At 44.6% G+C, this 24,604-nt stretch overlaps 1 protein-coding gene across 1 annotated transcript; it reads left to right on the top strand.

The window, feature by feature from the left end:
- Nucleotides 1-14,055: 14,055 nt before the first annotated feature.
- On the top strand, nt 14,056-18,081 carry LOC120936662 (D-dopachrome decarboxylase-B-like). The gene is made up of 3 exons (XM_040349181.1): nt 14,056-14,228; nt 16,213-16,388; nt 17,757-18,081. The coding sequence occupies exons 1-3, from the start codon at nt 14,121-14,123 to the stop codon at nt 17,827-17,829; spliced, it is 357 nt and encodes a 118-aa protein (XP_040205115.1). The 5' UTR covers nt 14,056-14,120; the 3' UTR covers nt 17,830-18,081.
- The last annotated feature ends 6,523 nt before the right edge of the window (nt 18,082-24,604 follow it).

A 24,604-nucleotide genomic window follows, 5' to 3' on the forward strand; every position in this document is an offset into this window, starting at 1 on the left:
AACCAGATCGGATAGTCAGCCGAGCCAAATGTCATAGTTACATAGTTAGTTAGTCAGGTTAAAAAAAGACACAAGTCCATCCAGTTCAACCATAAAAAAAAAAATAAAAAAAAATCGTACAATTCCATATACTCAATTCTATACCCACAGTTGATCCAGAGGAAGGCAAAAAACCCCAGCAGAGCATGATCCAATTTGCTACAGCAGGGGAAAAAAATCCTTCCTGATCCCCCGAGAGGCAATCAGATTTTCCCTGGATCAGCTTCAAGTGTTATTACTCAGTTATATTATGTCCATTTAGAAAAGTATCCAGGCCTTTCTTAAAGCAATCTACTGAGCTGGCCAGAACCACCTCTGGAGGGAGTATGTTCCACATTTTCACAGCTCTTATGCCGGGTACACACGAGAGGATTTATCCGCGGAAACGGACCGTATCCGCGGATAAATCCTCTGGCGGATTTTGATCTCCTGGTTGTACTAACCAGGAGATCAAAATCCCCGCGGAATTCCGTCCGCGGTGACGTGTCGCGCCGTCGCCGCGATGATGACGCGGCGACGTGTGCGACGCTGTCATATAAGGATATCCACGCATGCGTCGAATCATTACGACGCATGCAAGGGATGTGTTCGGACGGATCGATCCGGTGAGTCTGTACAGACCACCGGATCGATCCGCTGGAGCCGATTCCAGCGGATAGATTTCTTAGCATGCTAAGAAATTTTTATCCGCTGGAAATCGGTCGGCCCGAAAAAAATCAGCGGAAAAATATCCGCTGGGTTGTACACACCAGCGGATCTATCCGCTGGAACTGATCCGCAGATCAATTCCAGCGGATAGATCCTCTCGTGTGTACGGGGCCTTACTGTGAAGAAACCTTTCTGTATTTGGAGATGAAATCTTTTTTCCTCTAGATGTAAAGAGTGCCCCCTTGTCTTTTGTGTTGACCTTAAAGTGAATAACTCAACACCAAGTTCACTATATGGACCCCTTATATATTTGTACATGTTGATCATATCCCCCCTTATTCTCCTCTTCTCAAGAGTGAATAAATTCAGTTCCTCTAATCTTTCCTCATAGCTGAGCTCCTCCATACCTCTTATTAGTTTGGTTGCCCATCTCTGCACTTTCTCCAGTTCCCTGATATCCTTTTTGAGAACTGGTGTCCAAAACTGAACTGCATATTCAAAATGAGGTCTTACTAATGATTTGAACAGGGGCAAAATTACATTTTTCTCTGGAGTCCATACCACTCTTAATACAAAAAAAGGACTTTGCTCGCTTTGGAAACCACAGCTTGGCATTGCATGCCATTATTGAGCTTATGATCTACCTAAACCTCCAGATCCTTCTCCACTACGGATCCCCCCAGTTGTACTCCCCCTAGTATGTATCATGCATGTATATTCTTAGCCCCCAAGTGCATAACTCTACATTTATCAACATTAAACCTCATCTGCCACATAGTCGCCCAACTAGACAGAGCATTGAGGTCGGCTTGTAAATTGGCGACATCCTGTAAGGACGTTATTCCACTGAATAGCTTGGTGTCATCTGCAAAGACAGAAATGTTACTTTTGATCCCAGACCCAATATCATTTATAAAGATATTAAAAAGTAAGTGTCCCAGCACTGAACCTTGAGGTACACCACTGATAACATCAGACCATTCAGAGTAAGAGTCATTAACCACTACTCTCTGAATTGTGGGCCAGATTCTCCAATAATCTGCGGCGGCCTCGCTTAAGCTATTTACACTACGCCGCCGCAACTTACTGGAGCAAGTGCCGTATTCTTCAAGCACTTGCTCCGTAGTTTGCGGAGGCGTAGTGTAAAAGGCCCGGCGTATCCCCGCGTATTTCAAAGGGGGCGGCTTATATTTAAATTAAGCGCGCCCCCGTTTCGATCGAACTGCGCATGCGCCGGGCTAAAAATAGCCCAGTGTGCATGCTCCAGTTCTCGACGGAAAACATCAATGACGCCGACGTGTGCGTCATTGACGTAAAGTCGTATTCAAGAACGACGCGGACCCGACGCCATACTTAACACGGCATACGTGAGACTGGCGTAAGGTTACCCCTCATATAGCAGGGGTAACCTTACGCTTACGCAAACGACGTAAGCGACGGTTACGCGACGCGATTTCGTTCGGGAATCGGCGTTTTAGGCTCATTTGCATAAACAAATGAGACCTGAACGTAAACGCCACCTAGCGGCCGGCGGCGAATTACATTTAAGATCCGACAGTGTAAGTGACTTACACATGTCGGATCTTTAGCGTATCCATGCGAAAATGATTCTAGGAATAACTCGCATAGATACGCGGGTCAAAAAAGAGAGATACGAAGGAGTTTCCTGAGATACTCCGTCGTAACTCTACTGAGAATATGGCCCTCTGTCTTTTAGCCAGTTTTCTATCCATTTACAAACTGATATTTCCAATCCTGTAGACTTTACCTTACACATGAGCCGTGTGTGGGGAACTGTATCGAACGCTTTTACAAAATCCAAGTATATCACGTCCACTGCCACCCCTCTGTCCAAGGTTTTAATTACCTCTTCATAAAAAGAAATCAGGTTTGTCTGACAACTTCTGTCTTTCATGAATCCATGCTGTCTGTTGCTTAAATCGTTTTTTTCTAGCAAGAACTCATCTATGTGGTCTTTTATTAAACGCTCCAGTATCTTCCCAACTATAGAAGATACACTAACAGGTCTATAGTTACTTGGTAAAGACTTTGTTCCCTTTTTAAATATAGGCACCACATTGGCCCTGCGCCAATCCAGTGGTACTATTCCTGTCATTAATGAGTCCCTAAAAATTAGATACATTGGCTTTGAAATTACAGAGCTAAATTCTTTTAGGATCCGTGGGTGTATGCCATCTGGTCCAGGTGCTTTATCCACCTTTATTCTGTCTAAATATTTCTGGACCATATCACTTTTGAGCCATTGTGGATTTGGGGCTGTGTCACTACCACCCCCATTATGGACATGAGCTCCCCCATGCTCCATTGTATACACAGAGCTGAAGAAAGTATTTAATAAATTAAAAACAACATATAAACAATATATATATACAGCAGCGCTCCTTATGGAATTTAAATGCTATTATATGACAGTCCAAAAGTTTGAAAAGCCTATGGTAGAAAGAATAGTCCCAAACAAGATGTTCCGTGAGAAGACTTCGAAGAAATCTCCAATAGAGACGATCCAGTGATATCCTTAAAACCACCACCACTCGTGCAATGAGCAAGTAAAACTCTTACCAGACAACGCTGGGTAATAAGCGTTGTATCGTAACCAGGGCCGGCGCTACCACTAGGCGAAGTAAGCAGCCGCTTGGAGCGCACTACCACCTAGGGCGCAAGTGCCAGCTGCGAGTGGGACAGATCAGCAGGGGGATCGGAGCACACTGAGAGCTCCAGAGAGAGAGAGATGAGCTGGGCGTATCACAGCCAGCTCTGACATCTATCCCCTCCCCTTGCTGCCCACACAGCCAGTTAGAGGAGAGGAGCTGCTTTTACTCCTCCCCTCCTCTCCTTGTGTCTGCCCCGCCCACTCTCCCCGGCATACAGGGGATGTGGGCGGGAATTTTTAAGCACAGCAAACAGAAGGGAAAGATGGAGGAGCGTGATATCCATCCAGTGAGTGAGTACACTGTACACTGATGTAGGGGTGGCCTTCATTCCCTTCTCCCTCTCTCTCTCTCTTCACCTTTCTTTCTCTCTCCCTATTATCTATCTATCTGTCAGATTATCTATCTATCTATCTATCTATCTATCTATCTGTCAGATTATCTATCTATCTATCTATCTGTCAGATTATCTATCTATCTATCTATCTATCTATCTATCTATCTATCTATCTATCTATCTATCTATCTATCTATCTATCTATCTATCTATCTATCTATCTATCTATCTGTCAGATTATCTATCTATCTATCTATCTATCTATCTATCTATCTATCTATCTATCTATCAGATTATCTATCTATCTATCTATCTATCTATCTATCTATCTATCTATCTATCTATCTATCAGAGTATCTATCTATCTATCTATCAATCAGATTATCTATCTATCTATCTATCTATATATCTATCTATCTATCTATCTATCTATCTATCTATCTATCTATCTATCTATCTATCTATCTATCTATCTATCAGATTATCTATCTGATTATCTATCTATCTGATTATCTATCTATCTATCTATCTATCTATCTATCTATCTATCTGATTATCTATCTATCTATCTATCTATCTATCTATCTATCTATCTATCTATCTATCTATCTATCTATCTATCTATCTATCTATCTGTCAGATTATCTATCTATCTATCTATCTATCTATCTATCTATCTATCTATCTATCTATCTATCTATCTATCTATCTAAGTATCTATCTATCTATCTATCTATCTATCTATCTATCTATCTATCTATCTATCTATCTATCTATCTATCAGATTATCTATCTATCTATCTATCTATCTATCAGATTATCTATCTATCTATCTATCTATCTATCTATCTATCTATCTATCTATCTATCTATCTATCTATCTATCTATCTATCTGATTATCTATCTATCTATCTATCTGATTATCTATCTATCTATCTATCTATCTATCTATCTGATTATCTATCTATCTATCTATCTATCTAATTATCTATCTATCTATCTATCTATCTATCTATCTATCTATCTATCTATCTATCTATCTATCTGATTATCTATCTATCTATCTATCTATCTATCTATCTATCTATCTTTCTTTCTTTCTCTTCCCTTTCTTTCTCCTCCCTTTCTTTCTTTCTTTCTTTCTTTCTCTTTCTTTCTTTCTTTCTTTCTTTTCTTTTCTTTCTTTCTCCTCCCTTTCTTTCTTTTCTTTCTTTCTCCTCCCTTTCTTTCTTTTCTTTCTTTCTCCTCCCTTTCTTTCTTTTCTTTCTTTCTCCTCCCTTTCTTTCTTATTTTCTTTCTTTCTCCTCCCTTTCTTTCTTATTTTCTTTCTTTCTCCTCCCTTTCTTTCTTATTTTCTTTCTTTCTTTCTTTCTTTCTTTCTTTCTTTCTTTCTTTCTTTCTTTCTCCTCCCTTTCTTTCTTTCTTTCTTTCTTTCTCCTCCCTTTCTTTCTTTCTTTCTTTCTTTCTTTCTTTCTTTCTTTCCTTTTCTTTTCTTTTCTTTCTTTCTCCTCCCTTTCTTTCTTTCTTTCTTTCTTTCTTTTCTCTTTCTTTCTTTCTTTCTTTCTCCTCTCTTTCTTTCTTTCTTTCTTTCTTTCTCCTCCCTTTCTTTCTTTCTTTCTTTCTCCTCCCTTTCTTTCTTTCTTTCTTTCTCCTCCCTTTCTTTCTTTCTTTCTTTCTCCTCCCTTTCTTTCTTTCTTTCTTTCCTTTTCTTTTCTTTTCTTTCTTTCTCCTCCCTTTCTTTCTTTCTTTCTTTCTTTCTTTCTTTCTTTCTTTCTTTTCTCTTTCTTTCTTTCTTTCTTTCTTTCTCCTCTCTTTCTTTCTTTCTTTCTCCTCCCTTTCTTTCTTTCTTTCTCCTCCCTTTCTTTCTTTCTTTCTTTCTTTCTTTTCTCTTTCTTTCTTTCTTTCTTTCTCCTCCCTTTCTTTCTTTCTTTCTTTCTTTCTTTCTTTCTCCTCCCTTTCTATCTATCTATCTATCTATCTATCTATCTATCTATCTATCTATCTATCTATCTATCTGTCAGATTATCTATCTATCTATCTGTCAGATTATCTATCTATCTATCTGTCAGATTATCTATCTATCTGTCAGATTATCTATCTATCTATCTCTTTCTTTCTTTCTTTCTTTCTTTCTTTCTTTCTTTCTTTCTTTCTTTCTTTCTTTCTTTCTCTTTCTCCTCTTTCTTTCTTTCTTTCTTTCTTTCTTTCTTTCTTTCTTTCTCCTCCCTTTCTTTCTTTCTTTCTTTCTTTTTTCTTTCTCCTCCCTTTCTTTCTTTTCTTTCTTTTCTTTTCTCTCTTTCTCTCTTTCTTTCTCTTTCTTTCTTTTCTCTTTTTCTTTCTTTCTTTCTTTCTTTCTTTCTTTCTTTCTTTCTTTCTTTTCTCTCTTTCTCTCTTTATCTATCTATCGGTGAAGATGGGGGGGGCGCCACAGGCTTTGCTCGCACAGGGCGCCTGAACACCTAAGGCCAGCCCTGGGCGCAACCACAGCCCCTGTTCTGTGTGAGCTCGGCTCTCCTCTCCTAATCGCTCGTTGTGCGCCGCCACCACTAATCCCTCATGTGTCCCGCTGAGCGCCCTGCTGCACTGTTACATCTTCTAGACCGGTCACACAGCGCTGCTCCGGGACTCCTTTGCTCTAGCCTGTCCCTCTGGTGCAGCGCTGTGTGTCTGTGTGTGCAGCGGAGGGGCGGGGCTCAATGGAGATGGGAGCCCGGAGCATTGAGAGGAGCAGCTGACCTCCGTGGAGCGGGAGGATGGCGCTGGCCTGGTCTCGGCGGGGACACTGTGGAGCGGGAGGATGGCGCTAGCCTGGCCCCTGAGCAGAGACTGGATGATGGTCGATGACGATGAAGCCAAAAACAGTCGAGGTAGGAGGAGGACGGATCCCTTCTGAACTACATTACACTGTCTGTGGAGTGCCGAGTGGGGGTTCTGTCTGTGTGGTGTGTGTGAGAGTCAGGTGGGCCAGTCACAGTGTATGTGTCAGGTAAGGGGGGGTCAGTGTGTCAGGTAAGGGGGGGTCAGTGTGTCAGGTAAGGGGGGTCATTGTGTCAGGTGAGGGGGGTCAGTGTATGTGTCAGGTAAGGGGGGTCAGTGTGTCAGGTGAGGGGGGTCAGTGTGTCAGGTGAGGGGGGGTCAGTGTGTCAGGTGAGGGGGGGTCATTGTGTCAGGTGAGGGGGGTCAGTGTATGTGTCAGATAAGGGGGGTGTCAGATAGGTCACATGTGTTGCAAGGGCAGAGTAAAGTGATGTCAGGGGCGCAGCGGGGAGGGGGGGGGGGCGCAAAATTAGGATTCGCCTAGGGTGTCAAAGATCCTTGCACCGGCCCTGATCGTAACTTAAATCACAGCAGGGGTAAAATCCAATCCAATCCTCATTAGATATCCTCTCCCATGTGAGAAAAGAAACAGACAGTGGCCCATAGCATAATTCCGTTTGGTTTAATAAAAGAACAATATAATATAAAATGTGCACTTACACTTTGGCAGAGTAAGTCAGGCAATATAAGTTACTAGGGTTGTCCCGATACCGATACCAGTATCGGTATCGGGACCGATACCGAGTATTTGCGGGAGTACTTGTACTCGCGCAAATACCCCCGATACCTAAATAGAATACTTTCCCCCCCCGCCGCTGTCGCCGCATCGAAAGCCGCCGCATGGGTTAAGCGGCGTGCGGGAACATCACAGCTTTCATTTGAATAGCTGTAGTGTTCCCGCGTGTATAGACACTCCCCCTTGCTCGGGATTGGATGGATGATCGTAATCTGTCCAATCCCGAGCAAGGGGGAGTGTCTATACACGCGGGCAAAACAGCTATTCAAATGAATGCTGTGATTTTCTCCATGCGGCAGCCTTCGGCAGGAAAAGGTATGGGGGAAATGGCTGGAGGGACATGGCTGCATATGTGAGGGACATGGCTAGAGGGACATGGCTGCATATGTGAGGGACATGGCTAGAGGGACATGGCTGCATATGTGAGGGACATGGCTGCATATGTGAGGGACATGGCTGCATATGTGAGGGACATGGCTGCATATGTGAGGGACATGGCTAGAGGGACATGGCTGCATATGTGAGGGACATGGCTAGAGGGACATGGCTGCATATGTGAGGGACATGGCTAGAGGGACATGGCTGCATATGTGAGGGGCATGGCTAGAGGGACATGGCTGCATATGTGAGGGACATGGCTAGAGGGACATGGCTGCATATGTGAGGGACATGGCTAGAGGGACATGGCTGCATATGTGAGGGACATGGCTAGAGGGACATGGCTGCATATGTGGGGGACATGGCTGCATATGTGGGGACATGGCTGCATTTGGGGACACATTTAAAAAAAAGTATCGGTATTCGGTATCGGCGACTACTTGAAAAAAAGTATCGGTACTTGTACTCGGTCCTAAAAAAGTGGTATCGGGACAACCCTATAAGTTACGGTCATCATTCGATCGAATCACAGAAACGAGCATCCAGGGCGGCATCCACCACTCGGTTCAAGATTTGTTTCTCCCGCTGCGCTGTGTGATCACGCCAGTATCGATCGACGTGATGACGTCACTATGATGGACAGTCGTACTAACCAACCCAGACGCGTTTCGTCATAGAGTTGACTTCATCTGAAGATGAAGTCAACTCTAGGACGAAACGCGTCTGGGTTGGTTAGTACGACTGTAATGGACCTATGCATGCTGCATTGACTCTCCTTTGTGTAGTACAGCCTCCTGTCAGGTGTATGCTGATGGGAGTATGTGTATAATTGTTTTAAAGGTTAATTGAATTCTATTGATAAAGGAAGGTGTCTGATCAATTTAATGTTAAATGAAAGCTTGGAGCCCAAAACGTCTAGGAGACTGATTGGCTCAAGGGAATGTCATTATTTCAAAGTATCTGTATTGAAGCCCCCCTGTGTGAGGAGGGGGGGGCGGAGAGTGTCATTGTTCCTGTACAGTGTTGTAACCACATATAAGCGAGGTGAAATGTGCCATTAAAAACAGTCCTGCTTGACTCTTCAAAACGTAGCCCCGTCTCGTTTCTTGAAAGGGTGTTCGATGGGATATACCGGCTGTACCTGCATATGGCAACTTGCCAGGGAAAAGGACTTCTCCAACGGCTGATACCCTCTCACTACTAGGGGGTAGCCGTTACATTGGTTGGCAGCAGCGGGATGGTCCTTTTATCCAAAGAGCAAGTTCTGAATGGAGTCGCAGTACGCCAGGCTGAAAAGATCCACACTAAAAGATCTATTGGAGAGTCGTGGTAGGAGCGCCAGCAACGGACCACGGAGGGAGCTGATAGCTGACCTGCTGGAGCTGGACGAAATGGATGGATCCATGGAAGGAACTGAGCCCCTTGCACCGGTCAGCGAAGAAGATGTAATTACTGGGATTGTACATCGGAGATTATCCTTGTATCCAGAAACGTCCGTGGAACTAATAAACCAGCGCTTCCGGGAAGCAAGGGAGGAGATACAAACGAAGAGGGGACAAGAACTGGAACTGGTAAGAGCTAGACAGCCCATTACACATGCAGCTCCTACTCCCCCACCCGCGGCTACAGGAAAGAAAATACCGTTCACTGCATTTAAAGCTTTTGTAGAAAGTGAGGAGGAAATAGATGGATATTTGGCTGATTTTGAGAGGCAGTGCTCACTACACCAGGTACCACCAGACCAATGGGTCACTATTTCGTCTGGGAAATTGTCGGGCAAAGCCAATGAAGCCTTTCGGGCTCTCGCTCCAGAGGATATTTTACAATATCAGCAAGTTAAAAAGGCACTGCTAACCCGATACGCCGTAACTCCAGAAGCCTACCGCCGTCGCTTCCGGGAGTCCATGAAGAAGGCTGTGGACTCCCACATGGAATGGGCCAACCAGTTACAAAGGGTGGCATCCCTTTGGGTCCAAGGGTGCAAGGCCAACACCGGGGAGGAAGTATTGCAGCTGTTCCTAATGGAACATTTCTTCCAAGACCTGGCCGCAGACATACAAGACTGGGTACGAGATCGCCGTCCCGCTAACTTAAACGAGGCGGCTCGGCTAGCAGATGAGTACGCGGAAACAAGGAAAGTAAGCCAGGGTACTACACGGCTGGCTCATAAGGTAGAACCGCGTACTCCAACCATCACCCCACGCCCAGAGTTTCAGGCTCCAGTCCCACCAAGTCCTCAAGGGCCTAACAACTATCCCCGGGATTCGTCTAGGGTGACGTGCCATCACTGCAGCAACACGGGACATATTGCTCGTTATTGCCCTTTGAGAGCTACAAATAACAACTGGAGACGCACAACACCCAACACAGAGGTCACTCCATCACGTCCCTCTGCGGCCCACTGCCTGGAGACCGAGGGGGGCCCGGAGGAATGTCTGGGAATTTTTTATGAGGCAGACCCAATACAAGCTGCCTCTCCAGATAACCGTCAGCATCACCGTCAGGAGGTACGGGTGAATGGACAAGTAGCACAAGGCTTAAGAGACACTGGGACTACTATCACTCTGATTCAAAAACATCTGGTAAAGCCAGAGAACGTGTCCACTCGCACAGTTGCCGTCCGGGTCGCAGGGGGTGCTGTATTTCGCATACCCACCGCCCGGGTGCACTTAGACTGGGGAGCCGGGTCAGGAAAGACCACAGTTGGTATCATGGACAACCTACCTGCCGAGGTGGTGCTGGGCAATGACATTGGCCCTCTGACTTCGGCTGCTTGTCCCGTGACCACCCGCGTTGCTGGAATCAACCCGCTTGCTGCTGAGAACCGGGTAAGACTACCTTCCCCGACATGTACTGCAGATCCGGCACAATATCACAGTCTGAAATGGGAATGTGACAAGTTGTCCAGTGAGAAATCAGCGATGCAAAGACACTATGTCATGTATTATGAGATGTCCCGTGGCTTGAACATTGAAATGCACAAACAGGCGGAAATTGTCAAAAGATTAAATGGGATTTGCATCCAGGTGGTGCCTTATCTGTCCCAAGAACATCAGCAACAGGTTTTGGGAGCCATTGAGAGAGCAAAGCAAGTGACTGTTCCAGAACTGAATTCCGTTATTCACCTTCACCCTCAGCTACCAACCTGGTAAGCCAATGGGAATGCCGACAGACTGTCCAGGCAAACTGAACCTTTACCCTAACAGCAGACCGGACATCCCCAAGTTGACCCGAAAAGGATCAATCCGGGTCTGTCGGAGTGTTCCACAAAAGTGGAGTAGTGTAATGGACCTATGCATGCTGCATGGACTCTCCTTTGTGTAGTACAGCCTCCTGTCAGGTGTATGCTGATGGGAGTATGTGTATAATTGTTTTAAAGGTTAATTGAATTCTATTGATAAAGGAAGGTGTCTGATCAATTTAATGTTAAATGTAAGCTTGGAGACCAAAACGTCTAGAAGACTGATTGGCTCAAGGGAATGTCATTATTTCAAAGTATCTGTATTGAAGCCCCCCTGTGTGAGGAGGGGGGGGGCGGAGAGTGTCATTGTTCCTGTACAGTGTTGTAACCACATATAAGCGAGGTGAAATGTGCCATTAAAAACAGTCCTGCTTGACTCTTCAAAACGTAGCCCCGTCTCGTTTCTTGAAAGGGCGTTCGATGGGATATACCGGCTGTACCTGCATATCGCAACTTGCCAGGGAAAAGGACTTCTCCAACGGCTGATACCCTCTCACTACTAGGGGGTAGCCGTTACAACGACTGTCCATCATAGTGACGTCATCACGTCGATCGATACTGGCGTGATCACACAGCGCAGCGGGAGAAACAAATCTTGAACCGAGTGGTGGATGCCGCCCTGGATGCTCGTTTCTGTGATTCGATCGAATGATGACCGTAACTTATATTGCCTGACTTACTCTGCCAAAGTGTAAGTGCACATTTTATATTATATTGTTCTTTTATTAAACCAAATGGAATTATGCTATGGGCCACTGTCTGTTTCTTTTCTCACATGGGAGAGGATATCTAATGAGGATTGGATTGGATTTTACCCCTGCTGTGATTTAAGTTACGATACAACGCTTATTACCCAGCGTTGTCTGGTAAGAGTTTTACTTGCTCATTGCACGAGTGGTGGTGGTTTTAAGGATATCACTGGATCGTCTCTATTGGAGATTTCTTCTAAGTCTTCTCACGGAACATCTTGTTTGGGACTATTCTTTCTACCATAGGCTTTTCAAACTTTTGGACTGTCATATAATAGCATTTAAATTCCATAAGGAGCGCTGCTGTATATATATATTGTTTATATGTTGTTTTTTTATTTCATGTTCATCTGTCTATGTGACAGAGATTAAGTAGCAGCTCCAGCTTTCATTAGCTTGATTGCGAGGGAGGTGCATTATAGATCTGCATATTACTTCTCGCATGGTTTGGTTATATTTGTGTATTTTTTTATCGGTTTTCATAAGCGCCGAGAGCTTGGGGAAGAGCTGAGAGCTTTTGGTTTACATATTTAATAAATTAGCCTTCTCTTCTGACGAGCCAGATCATCAACAGGTGAGTCACTGTGGAGAGATAGCAGCTGGCAATTATCACGACAGCTGAGCGGCCAGCTCAGAGAAGGAAGAGCTGAGCCCAGCCTTGACAGTACCCCCTCCTCAACGACCCCTCTCCCTTGGAGGACCAACGGGCTTGAGGGGAAAACATCTATAGAAATCACGGAGGAGGTCAAGGGCATGTACGTCCAATGATGAGACCCAAGAGCGATCCTCCGGAGCTGGCAATTAGCCGACAGCTGAGTGGCCAGTTTAGAGAAGGAAGGACTGAGCCCAGCCCTGACACCAAGGTGTAGCAAAAAGAGATGTCCTGCTTAACAGCAGGGGTTAACGTGGGCTTCAGGGGGGCTTGGAAGTTCCACGACGACCAGAGGACACTTGCTGCCATACCGGAGAGAGTGGACGAGTCGAGCTCCCAGGGTGATCCAGGTCAGTAGGAGAGGGTTGTCCCAGATCCGAGCCATCACAAGAGATGATTCCCAACCTCAGCAGAAGGGCTTCTCCCTCTGCAAACGATGAGAAGGAGTGCTGTGTGTTAGAGTAGGTGAAGGACTGATGGAATGGGAATGCCCATCTGTATTTGATTGCCTTGCACGTGATAGCCGCCAGGAAGGGTTTTATGGTCCTACGCTTCTGGGCTGTAAAAGGAGAAATGTCCCCAAAAACTTGATTGTTGTGGACCAGGAGGGACAAAGAGGAGGCTTCTGTAGCTTTATGCATCACCAGTTCCTTAGTCATATAATAATGAGGCTTGACTATGATATCCCGTGGTGGGGGACCCTCAGGATGCGGGGGGGGAGGGCAAAGCACGATGAGCCCTGTCCAAGTCTAGACAATGAGGAGGCAGGTCAGGAAGCAGGTCCTGGAGAAAGGTATACACCGCAGCATCCACATCCTTAACAGATTCAGGGAGCCCACGTATGCGGAAGTTATACCTCCGAGATCTATTCTCCAAGTCGTCAATTTTAACTAGGGCTTGCTCTAATTGTTGTTGCAGGCTCTCAATGCAGGTGGTGTTCTGATTAGTACGGGCAATTGTCTCATCGACTTTGCTTTCAACAGTGTCAATCTGTGCCCCCAGCCGCTGCAAATCTGCCTTAATAGTGGTGGTGATTTGCTGTACCGTTCTGGCTAAACCCTGATCCAGAAGTATGGAGAATCGTAAAAAAAGAGTCTGTTAAGCTATATCCACCATAAGGGAGCCTGGGCAGGGGTCTGATGAAGCTATGCTGACAGGGGAAGATGGTGCCTGTGCTGTAAACATGTCAGCTAGAGCCTGCTCTAACAGGGACTCTGTGGAAGCAGGAGAGGCACTGACCTGTGCAGCTGATGGTGCTGGTGACAGTGGGCCCGGCCCCGAGGAGTGCTGCAAATCTGCACATGCCATAGCCAAACCATCTGAGCTGGCTCCACATATACCTCCCCTGTGCAGGAGTGGTCGCCATCTTGGCAGCTTCAGCGGAGGAGTGGGTCGTCGGTGGCTGCGGGCGGTAGCTGGCCTGATGATCCCCCCCCTCAGCCATATGCGGGTGTGGGTGTCCCTGGGGAGATGTAGCAGTCCCGAACAGTGGGAGTACGAGGCTCGGGGGTCCTGTGCGGTGCTTTATGTGGCCGGCCGGCTGCAGGGCACCAGGACTAAACGTCCATCTTGGATCCTGCACGCATGCGCACTTGCATTCATTTTTTATGTATTTTTTTTATTATAATCCACCAATCAATAACAAAACTTGTATTGGATTCACGTACTAGATTTCTGTAAGAAAATATCACCTTTTAGCATGAGGTGGCAGATCTGGCGCCTGCACCTTTAAAAGGAAGAATGCATCGCTTGGGAGGCGTAGCAGAACTCAGCCAATCAGACACTTCCAGTTTGTACTTTGTGAATGCTAGTTCAGATGCCATTCATCTTTCTGTGTGCAGCAAAGAGGAGTCATGCCTTTCCTGGATCTGGACACCAATATTCCCCAGCAGGATATTGCAGAGGACTTCACTGAAAAGTTGTGCTCAGCTGCAGCATCCATCCTCAGCAAACCTAAGGAAGTGAGTAGAGCAGCCAGAAGGCCAGTGTACTGATTGGATTGTCATTTATTGGATGAATGTGACATATCAGGAACTGCTGACAGTTGCAAGTCATTCATCATAAGTAGCAAACTTTCAGATTAATTTTATTTCAGCTGGAGATGGATAAGGACACCTGTTTTTATTGTTGTATTTGTCCCTGATATGCCCCGTTGTGACCTCACAATTTGGAATTGCAGGCAGAATTGCAGCGATTCTGAATAGCAGCAGAATGCATGATGTGCGTTCGTTTACCAGCATCCTGTAATGGCAACCGAAACGTAATTAAATTGCGTGGCAAAACGTGAGTTTAAAAATTGCTCTAAGCTTGTTGCCTAAAAAAGGAGCAGGAGCTTCTTTTGGGTGACAAATGCACATAGGGCAGCCCATTGAAGTGAATAAGCAAAATCACTTGAAAAGCATACAACATATAGTTATACGAGAGTCGTCTGATTTGTGCTCTATAATCCCTGAACAGAGAGTACCTTTACAGAATGTATTTTGATCTCAGGGAGCTGAGTGGGGTAATTTTCTCACCAAAAAGCTACTAGCCTCCTCTTACTCATACGTGAAGGGGTCCATAAGTGCGTCCCTAATATCTGTGTATATATACATATACATTGGTATTGCTTTATTGACATAGAGGCTCTATCTTTAACGGTATATACCTGTTACAAAGTATTAGCTTTTGCTTCTATCTGAAACTCAAAGAGAGCTTTGAGAATAGCTCATGGAAATGAGGGTACCTGTAACACTGTTCACTGTTGAAATATTCACTCAATGTTCGGATGACTTAGGTGTAAACAGGACTGTAAGCTAACCATTTTATTTAGTGACAGGAGCTTTGACTGGTGTTAAGAGAGCTTTAACAAAGCCTGTCCGAAGCCATGTTATGAAGCAAGTGTAAACTAGCCGTTAATGTGTGTTAAAGCCGAAGGAAGTGTAAATTATTCCTTACTGTTATCACAAGCATGAAAGTGAAAGAAAATCCCCAAATTTTGAGTTGTCACCAGAACAGGAACAGAGGGAAATCTTTCAGTCGGGGCACTAGTTCTGGTGACAGTCAGGGATTTCTTGTTTTAGCCATGGGACCGGAAGTGAAAGTAAATCTCCCCAATTGAAACAGATGGCATATTAACCGGAGAAGTGTTATAACCCTTCCCTATTCTATCCAGATAGAGTAAACCTGATACTTATTTTAGTGTTGATATTTATAATGATATTTTTTTCTGGTTTCACAATCAAAATCATAAAAAAAATACCTAATCATAAAAGAAAGTTTTGGGATTTTTTTTTATACTGTAAATAGTGCTGCCATATCGAATATATCCTTTGTTCTTTATTGTAACTAAAGTATAATTGATACAAATGTTTACCCCTTGATGTGAACCTGCATTTGCTTTAAAATGTGCATTTTATTTTTATTATACTGTAAATAGGTTGCACTGCCTAATGTGCAGCGGTAGTGTGGAAATAATTTTCTTAGGTAATAAATCAGTTGGTAAAAGGTGATTGCAGTTGTGTAATTTCATGACATGGATTGGAGGTTATTATCACTGTAGTAGACCCAGGCACATTAGTTCTTATCGGGCTGACCTTTACCACTAATGAAAAGTACACATGCTGGGTCAGGGATCCATTGAAGTTGTGTAAGCGCCTTTTGCTACAGTGAACAGCAGTTCTGCCATATAGAATATATCCTCTGTTCCTTATTGTAACTAAAGTTTACCCCTTGTTGTAAACCTGCATTTGCTTTAAAATTGATTTTTTTATTTCATTACATTTTTGTTTATTAATCTGTGTTGTGGCCATACTGCTGATTTTTTAAATGGACACTAACAATTTTTTTGAAATGTTTTCCCACTTGAGATAGCGATGGCAGCCCAGACTGGAGACAGAAAAATTACACATTTGCCAAATTGTCTCTGATTTTATGCAGACTAACTTGTTTTGTTTTTTTCCCTAGAATATAAATGTCACTGTAAGGGCTGGAGCCTCTTTGCTACTTTTTGGTGCACCATCACCATGTGTCCAGCTGATAATCTCTTCCATTGGTGTAGTGGGAACAGCAGAAGAGAACAAAGAGCACAGTTCAAAATTTTTTGAGTTTCTGACCAAAGCACTTGGCCTGACACCTGACAGGTAAAGTACCTGCTATAAAAACATATGTCATCTGTTTGCAATTTAAAGTGATCAGTGAAGTCCTTCTTCTGGTGAGGTCTCAGATTGAAGGGAGAGAAGGAACTCTGCAATGCTTAATCTGGATACACACAGGCTGAAAATGGCTGGTTTGGCAAGAACTGGTCAACTTTCCGCCCTTGTGTACAGCTTCTGACTGGCTTCTGTTGACTGAGCATGCTAGAAAGAGTGCTGATACGTATGTTCTGAGGGGGGGGTCACCTTGATTTGCCAGGACGGTCCGGTGAATCCGGGACGGTTGGAAGGTTTGGAATCTGTGTGAAGGTGTTAATCTTGTTGAGGCAGGGCTTTGCTTCCTTATGTCAGTCACTCCAGCAAGGAGAACAGCGAGCAACATGAATCTGCTGAGAATATCAGTCATGCTGATCTCACACTCCAGATAAATAGCTATGTGGCTGTGGGCACAGGAGTGACTAAAAGCAATCATTCACAGGATACACTGCTATTTTTTAGGAGGAATTCCAGACAAAATTTACATTTTTTTTCTTTGAGGCGCTTAAAAAGTGACTTCAGGTTTTACATGAAAAACACAAGGGTAATGACACATTTTGTATGGAGATGTGCTAAATATTTAGCAGTTGCTGGTCTGGTTTTACAGGTACAAGGGACACTAGAACAAAAATGTTGTAAATCCTATTACAAATTACATACAGCAAAAGTTACACCAATATAGTATTGGATTCATCTTGCTATTTTTCCTGTAAGATCCACACACATTTTTACATTAAAAAAACTTGTATTCTTTATGTTATATTTTACTAGTCAGGTTATGCGGCAGTAAATCTACGGTGCCTGCTTTTTCTCTGCAAGTGCTGGTGCTGTCACCTTATCCACTGCCACACTAAAAAAAACTTGGTAATTCTGGGTATGGAGGCACATGCCATGCTCCTCCAGCCTCCCATGTGGTGAAAGGGCCTGGCTGACATAAGGAAGCAAAGCCCTGCCTCAACAAGATAAACACTTTCACACAGAGGCCAAACCTTCCAACCTTCCAACCGTCCCGGATGAACCGGACCGTCCTGGCAAATCAAGGTGTAATATTATAATATTATACAAGATTTATATAGCAGCAACAGATTGTGCAGTGCTTTACAAAATAAAGGGAAGCCCGACACCTTCATTTGGTTTTGGAATGACTGACATAATTAATTATAGTGGTGATTTAATAATGTTCCAACTGCAAAAAGCATAACATTGAAGTGCTAGCTTTGAGTAGTGTTGGCTTCCAGATTCTGTACATTACTTAAATGATATTTGTGAAATGTCAACCATGTTCCCTAACATTTACTTTGACCTTTTTTTTCCCTGTAGGATTCTGCTGCGTTTTCACCCTCTGGAGGCTTGGCAGATTGGGATAAAAGGAACCGTTGTGACATATATGTGATGCCTTACTAATATCAAAGAGTATACAACTATTCAAGATGTTCTATTGGAAAGCATTTCAAGATATTCTTTATTTTATATATACTATTCACGATCTTTACATAATAAAATAAATTCCCTGCAGATTAGAGAACATCGGGACCAGAAATTACAATATCTGTTAATTGTGCTTTTTATGGCTACATGTTTGAGTCAATGAAGATTTACACACTAACTGTATGCTATGTATTTTAATAAAGTATTATGCCGCGCACACACGACTGTTTTTCATGACAAAAAAACTGACATTTTTTGATTGGTTGTGAAAACCGGTCGTGTGTATGCTCCATAGCAGTTTTCGATGAGAAAACTGGCCACAAAAAAATTAGAACCTGCTCTATTTTTTCTCGTCGTTTTTCCCGTCGTGTGTATGCTTTTCCGAGGGGAAAAAAAACGTGCATGCTCAGAAATTAGCAAAAGCGTCCCAAAGGGTGGTGCCATTCGAATGGAACTTCCCCTTTAAAGTGTCGTCGTACGTGTTGTATGTCACCTTGCTTTGCTCAAGTGTTTTTTTTCATGAACGTGTGTATGCAAGGCAGGCTTGAGAGGAATCACAACGAATCACGTCGAGAAAAACGTTGTTTTTTTTGCATGACAGGAAAAACGGTCGGGTGTACACGGCATTAGAACTAATGCTGCGCATGTGTAGTTAAGTTACTGTAATTGTTTGTACCTGCCTTATTATGTAATTTCTTTGCTTTCTCATGCTTACAGTTCTTACAGAAAAATAATTTTAAGACCATCTGAAAATAATGCCATTTTTTTTTATCCCTAACCAGAAATAGTCTGTAAAGAAACGGACTGAATCCCAAAAAGTTAGGCTGAATGTAACTAAATCCATAAAAATTTGGTAGCGTGTTTTGTTTGAAGGGCACTTACCATGCAGGAATCATGACATGACCACAACTAGTGAAATCCTAACCAGTTTCCTTAATTCTAAATAATTTCTATGTACATGTATCGTCATGGACTGTATCATGGACTGATCTCAATTAAGAATGAGCCCAAGATACTTGGGTTTGGTTCCTCACAGCTTTGGCAATCTGGCCCAATGTGTGGATCCTGAATCTGAACCCCATTGAAGGCAATTGGAACCAAATCTTAGAAATCAGTAATGGCCATTTTCTGGGCTGATAGGCAATGAATTACCAAACAAAGGGCATGGGGAGCAGTCACCCAAAAGCCTGGGTGACAAACATTTTTTACATTCATCATACTCTAGGGAATTGGACTTTTCAGGCAGCTTAAAGGCTGTGTTCCTCTTTAAGAAAAAAATCGATGCGCATATTTTTGCTGAGAAAAAATTTGCATTTATTTTTTCCTATAGGCGCCTGTAAAGTATTGCCCCCATGATCAGTGGATCACTGTTGTGATGTCAAGCTCCTGCACACCCTCCCTCCAGCTTTCTGCCTGTACCTCAGTTTGGGCTTTACTTTAGAAATCTGGAGGAAGAGTGGATGGAACTATGATTGTGCTGATCATAGTTCATTGAGAACTACAAGCCATCTACCATTGCGTTAGATGGGACTTGTAGTTTTTTAATTCACAGATCCCTAATTATGGATGTAATATGTTCTAAAGGTGAACTTGGCATTTAACATGCAACATTGCAAATTACAATCCTCCTTTAAATTACATGCTTAGGGGTTTCCTTGAAGCCTGTACGTGGTTTCACTGAACATTTTGATGCTAAGGGACACCACCAGAAAATGTGTATTATTTCATCACATACATTTTATGTATAATAATTTTAGTTTATGTTTATGCCATTCATTGGCTTACATCAGTGGCAGCTGGTGCTCAAAATTTTTTGGGGGGGCGCAAACGGAAAAAAAAATTGCAGCCTCACTGTGCCCATCAAATGCACCCACTGTGCCATCAATTGTCACCACTGTGTCATGCCATTAAACGCAGCCACTGTGCCATCAATTGTCACCACTGTTCCATGCCATCAAACGTAGCCACTGTGCAATCAATTCGCACCACTGTGCCATGCCATCAAATGCAGTCACTATGCCATGCCATCAAACGCAGCCACTGTGCCATGAATTGTCACCACTGTTCCATGCCATCAAATGCAGTCACTATGCCATGCCATCAAACGCAGCCACTGTGCCATCATTTCGTACCACTGTTCCATGCCATCAAATGCAGTCACTATGCCATGCCATCAAACGCATCCACTGTGCCATCAATTCGCACCACTGTGCCATGCCATTAAACGCAGCCACTGTGCCATGGCATCAAAACGCAGCCACTGTGTCATCAATTGTCACCACTGTGCCATGCCATCAAACGCAGCCACTGTGCCATGCCATCAAACACAGTCACTGTGCCATCAATTGTCGCCACTGTGCCAATTGTCACCACTGTGCCCTTTAATTGTGGCCACTGTGCCCATTGTCGCCACTGTGCCCATTGATGTCACTGTGCCCTTTAATTGTCTCCACTGTGCCCATTCATGCCGCTGTGCCAATTGTCCCCACTGTGCCCATTGTCCCCACTGTGCCTATTGTCGCCACTGTGCCCATTGATGTCACTGTGCCCTTTAATTGTCGCCACTGTGCCCATTCATGCCGCTGTCCCAATTGTCCCCACTGTGCCTATTGTCGCCACTGTGCCCATTGATGTCACTGTGCCCTTCGTCGCCGCTGTGCCCCTTCCCCCACCCCCCCGCCTGGCACTTACCTTTACTGGAGTCAGCCATGAACGTCCGCGACCATCGATGTCTTCTCCCGCCCTCGATGACGCTTCAGCCAAGCAGGTTACCGGTAGCCAGAACCGGCCAACCTGATTGGCTGAGACGCCTATCAGTCTTATCCAAGGAACGCACCCCCCGTGCGTTCCGAGGATAAGCTTCTGGGGACCCGAGGGCTGCACTCGGAAAGCCTATCAGAGCCGCTGGCTCTGATAGGCACTTCCGTACAGCCAACCAGCTGCCGTTATTCAGATGGTCTGCGCCTCATGTCCGGCCATCTGAATAGAACAGCGCAGCGGCGACAATAACATAGATTCGTGCAATACATGAATCTATGTTATTAGACTCAGTGGCGGTGAGAGCCAGAGGGGGCGGCGCTCCAGCGCCCTCTATGGACGAACCGCCACTGGCTTACATGCAGCAGCAACCCAATATGGCTGATTTCCAAAAGAAAATTGCTTTGATAGGGGTTTTTTTTCAAAGACACTGATTGCTTGGTGTAGTAGTGATATACCATAAATACGTGCTGGAAGTAGCAGGGACAATAAAACTAGAATCTATTGCAAATTATATACTTTGAAAAAATTATTCTGACGCTATCAACTTCCTACAAATTGCCAAACAGTGTCTAAACAAGTCACTTAGCATAGTATGTGATCTTCTTTTCAGTACCACACTGTATTATGTACAAAGTTGAAAGCTGATCTCCAGTTGTATTTTCACTTTAAATAGTTTGTTTGGTGGAGCTGGCCCAAACAAACTATTTGCTATACTAATGTGCACCCGGTGGGTTCACTGTATAAATTGTATGTAGCCTCAGCTACAAACAGTATACAGCAGTGAGATGAGACTTTTCTGTCTCACACCCGAAACAAAATAGTGCCATGCTGAGTGGCGGTCAGCAAGATTTAGGCAGCTTTGTATTCTCTCAGGTAATACAAAGCTTCCTCTGATTGGCTGAGTTGGAACGGCCAGCCAATTATGTCATGATTCATTGATAGAATTCAAAGCTCCCTATAAATGGCTGCTCAGCCCAATACTATTTTATTTCAGATGTGAGACAGGAAAGTCTCATCTCACACCTGGACCTCACTGCTGTACACTGTATGTAGCTGAGGCTACATACAGAGCATCCAGCGAGTGCACGTTAGTGTAGCAAATAATTCGTTTGGGCCAGCTTGGCTGAAACAAACTATTTAATGTGAAAGTAGAGCTGGAGATTAGCTGTGTCGGAAATGGATTGAAAAGATTGAAAAAGGAAATTGGACTTTATAGGCACGCCCATACAAGTTTTGTAAAAAAGTATACATTTTTTATTTGAAAAGCGGTAAAAAACGCATGTATATATATAAAGTAAAACAAATTGATGATTGACCTAAATAGCACTCATACCACTAATAACCAGGTATATATATCAATATAATTGTTCACACAAATACTCAGTGTTCCAAAATTTGATGGGATTATGTGGTTGAGGCGTAGTAGAGGTCGCTCATAGAAATCGCCCTACATGTTGTGCGCATTAGCGCTTCTTCAGGAGCATAAAAATCTAATATACATTGCTCAAAAGAATTAAAGGAACACTTTTGAATCAGAACTCCTGGGATATTGATCTGGTCAGTTAAGTAGCAGAGGGGGAGGGGTGTATACAGAGGGGGTTGTTAATCAGTTTCAGCTGCTTTGCTGTTAACTGAAATTAACAACAGGTGCACTAGATAGGCAACAATGAGACGACCTCCAAAACAGGAAAGGTTTTTCAGGTGGAGGTGTCTGACATTTTTTTTCCCTACTCATCTTTTCTGACTGTTTTTTACTAGTTTTGCATTTGGTTAGGGTCAGTGTCACTACTGGTACCACGAGGCGATACTTGGACCCTTTTAAGGTTGCACAGGCAGCCCAACTCCTCCATGATGGCACAAACCAAACGTGTCATTGCCAGAAGGTTTGATGTGTCTCCCAGCACAGTCTCAAGAGCATGGAGGAGATTCCAGGAGACAGGAAGTTACTCTAGGAGAGCTGGACAGAGCTGTAGAAGGTCCTTAAGCCATCATCAGGATCCGTATCTGCTTCTTTGTGCAAGAAGTAACAGGATGAGCACTGCCAGAGCCCTACAAAATGACCTCCAGCAGGCCACTGGTGTGAATGTCTCTGATCAAACAATCAGAAACAGACTTCATGGGGGTGGCCTGAGGGCCCAACGTCCTCTAGTGTACTCTGTGCTCACTGCCGGACACTGTGGAGCTTGATTGGCATTTTCCATTTGTAGCGCCCCCTTACTTTCAGTACGGGCACTACGCTAAAGTTAGTGGGGAATGGGAGAGCTAATTTCTGCTCCCATTCACGATTTGTTCAATTTGGGCTGCTGTCATTCCGGAACTGTCCTGTGGGTCAGTCTGCGTTCCAGGGGTGCGATCCCACCCCTGGGCGGCAGTTGGCGATAGAGGGGTTCTGGCAGAGCCACTTTTCCCCAGCAGCCAATCAGAGGAGTTTTTTCCCTTGTTGGGGGGGGGGGGGGTATATCTGTGGCAGACGCCATCGATTTGGGTGCTTCCTTTTTTTTTTCTGCAGGGTCTGCGTTCCAGGTGCGGCACCCACCTTTGGGGTGCGCGCATCCATGGACCCCGCCACCATGGCCCGCCTGGCCAGAGTTGTGCACCATGCGGAGCTCCATCATGATGTTAAAAGGGGCCCCAGCGCCTTGCTGGGTCCTGAACCTTACTAGGAAAATCCTAGGTTGAAGGCTGCACGGTGGGGGATTGACTCAGGGAGAACCCAGAGAGAGGTTATCCAGGAGTTCTGAACGAACCATCGGGAGTCTGGTCACCGAGATACTGACAGGTACAGTGCAGCTGTCTACCGGTGACTTTAGCTGAATTTACTGGGAGGATCCAACTATTGCTCATTAAATGTCTAAGCCTGTGGCAGAGGCCTGTTTCCTCCCAGCGATCTACAAGTGACACTTCGGCTGCCAGGCTTGTGGCAGAAGTCTGTCCGGGGGCACTTCACCCACTCTGGCTAAAGTGGCGACAAACTGATTTTACTGTTACTGAGAGCAGGATTGCTCTTCTCACATCCAGGGCCTGATACTTCTGTTCTTCTTATGCTTCATCGACCTTTCGTATCCCATTTCATGTTGATGTTGGCCGTGTTGGGCCTTGGAATAAAGCATTCAAGAAAATCCATTTGATGACTGGACATTCGCTCACTATCTGGCTCACTGCTATCACCCCTAGACACACTGCAGGGTAACCTAATACGCCGATCCCAAATCAACCAGCGGCTCCTTCGGGGGTAGCGCTACACATTGAACACCAGAATTGGCAGGTCCGCCACTGGTGCCCCATGCTTTTCACAGATGAGAGCAGGTTCATCCTGAGCATATGTGACAGACGTTAATGGGTCTGGAGAAGCCGTGGAGAACTTTATGCTGCCTGTAACATCGTTCAGCATGACCGGTTTGGTGGTGGGTCAGTGATGGTCTGGGGAGGCATATCCATGGAGGGACGCACAGACCTCTACAGGCTACACAATGGCACCCTGACTGCCATTAGGTATCGGGATAAAATCCTTGGACCCATTGTCAGACCCTACGCTGGTGCAGTGTATCCTGGGTTCCTCCTGGTGCACGACAATGCCCGGCCTCATGAGGTGAGAGCATGCAGCCAGTTCCTGGAGGTTGAAGAAATTGATACCATTGAATGGCCCCCACACTCACCTAACCTAAATCCAAAAGAACACCTGTGGGACATTATGTTTCGTCCATCCGGTGCCGCCAGGTTGCACCTCAGTCTGTTTAGGAGCTCAGTGATGCCCTGGTCCAGATCTGGGAGGAAATACCCCAGGACACCATCCGTCGTCTCATTAGGAGCATGCCCTGATGTTGTCAGACATGCATACAAGCACTTGGGGACCATACAAACTAATGAGGACCATTTTGAGTAGCAATGAAATTTCAGCAAAATGGACTATCTTGCTGCTTAATTTTTTCACTTTGATTTTCGGGGTGTCTTTGAATTCAGCCCTCTGTAGGTGGATAATT

The sequence above is a fragment of the Rana temporaria genome, chromosome 1 (genome assembly GCF_905171775.1).
Source record: "Rana temporaria chromosome 1, aRanTem1.1, whole genome shotgun sequence".
NCBI lineage: Eukaryota > Metazoa > Chordata > Amphibia > Anura > Ranidae > Rana > Rana temporaria.

What these genes read in the sequence shown, in the direction of transcription:
- LOC120936662 (XM_040349181.1), top strand. Translation starts at nt 14,121, where the DNA reads ATGCCTTTCCTGGATCTGGACACCAATATTCCCCAGCAGGATATTGCA. An exon ending in TCCTCAGCAAACCTAAGGAA is followed by an intron (nt 14,229 to 16,212) that starts GTGAGTAGAGCA and finishes TTTTTTCCCTAG; the next exon opens with AATATAAATGTCACTGTAAG. An exon ending in CTTGGCCTGACACCTGACAG is followed by an intron (nt 16,389 to 17,756) that starts GTAAAGTACCTG and finishes TTTTCCCTGTAG; the next exon opens with GATTCTGCTGCGTTTTCACC.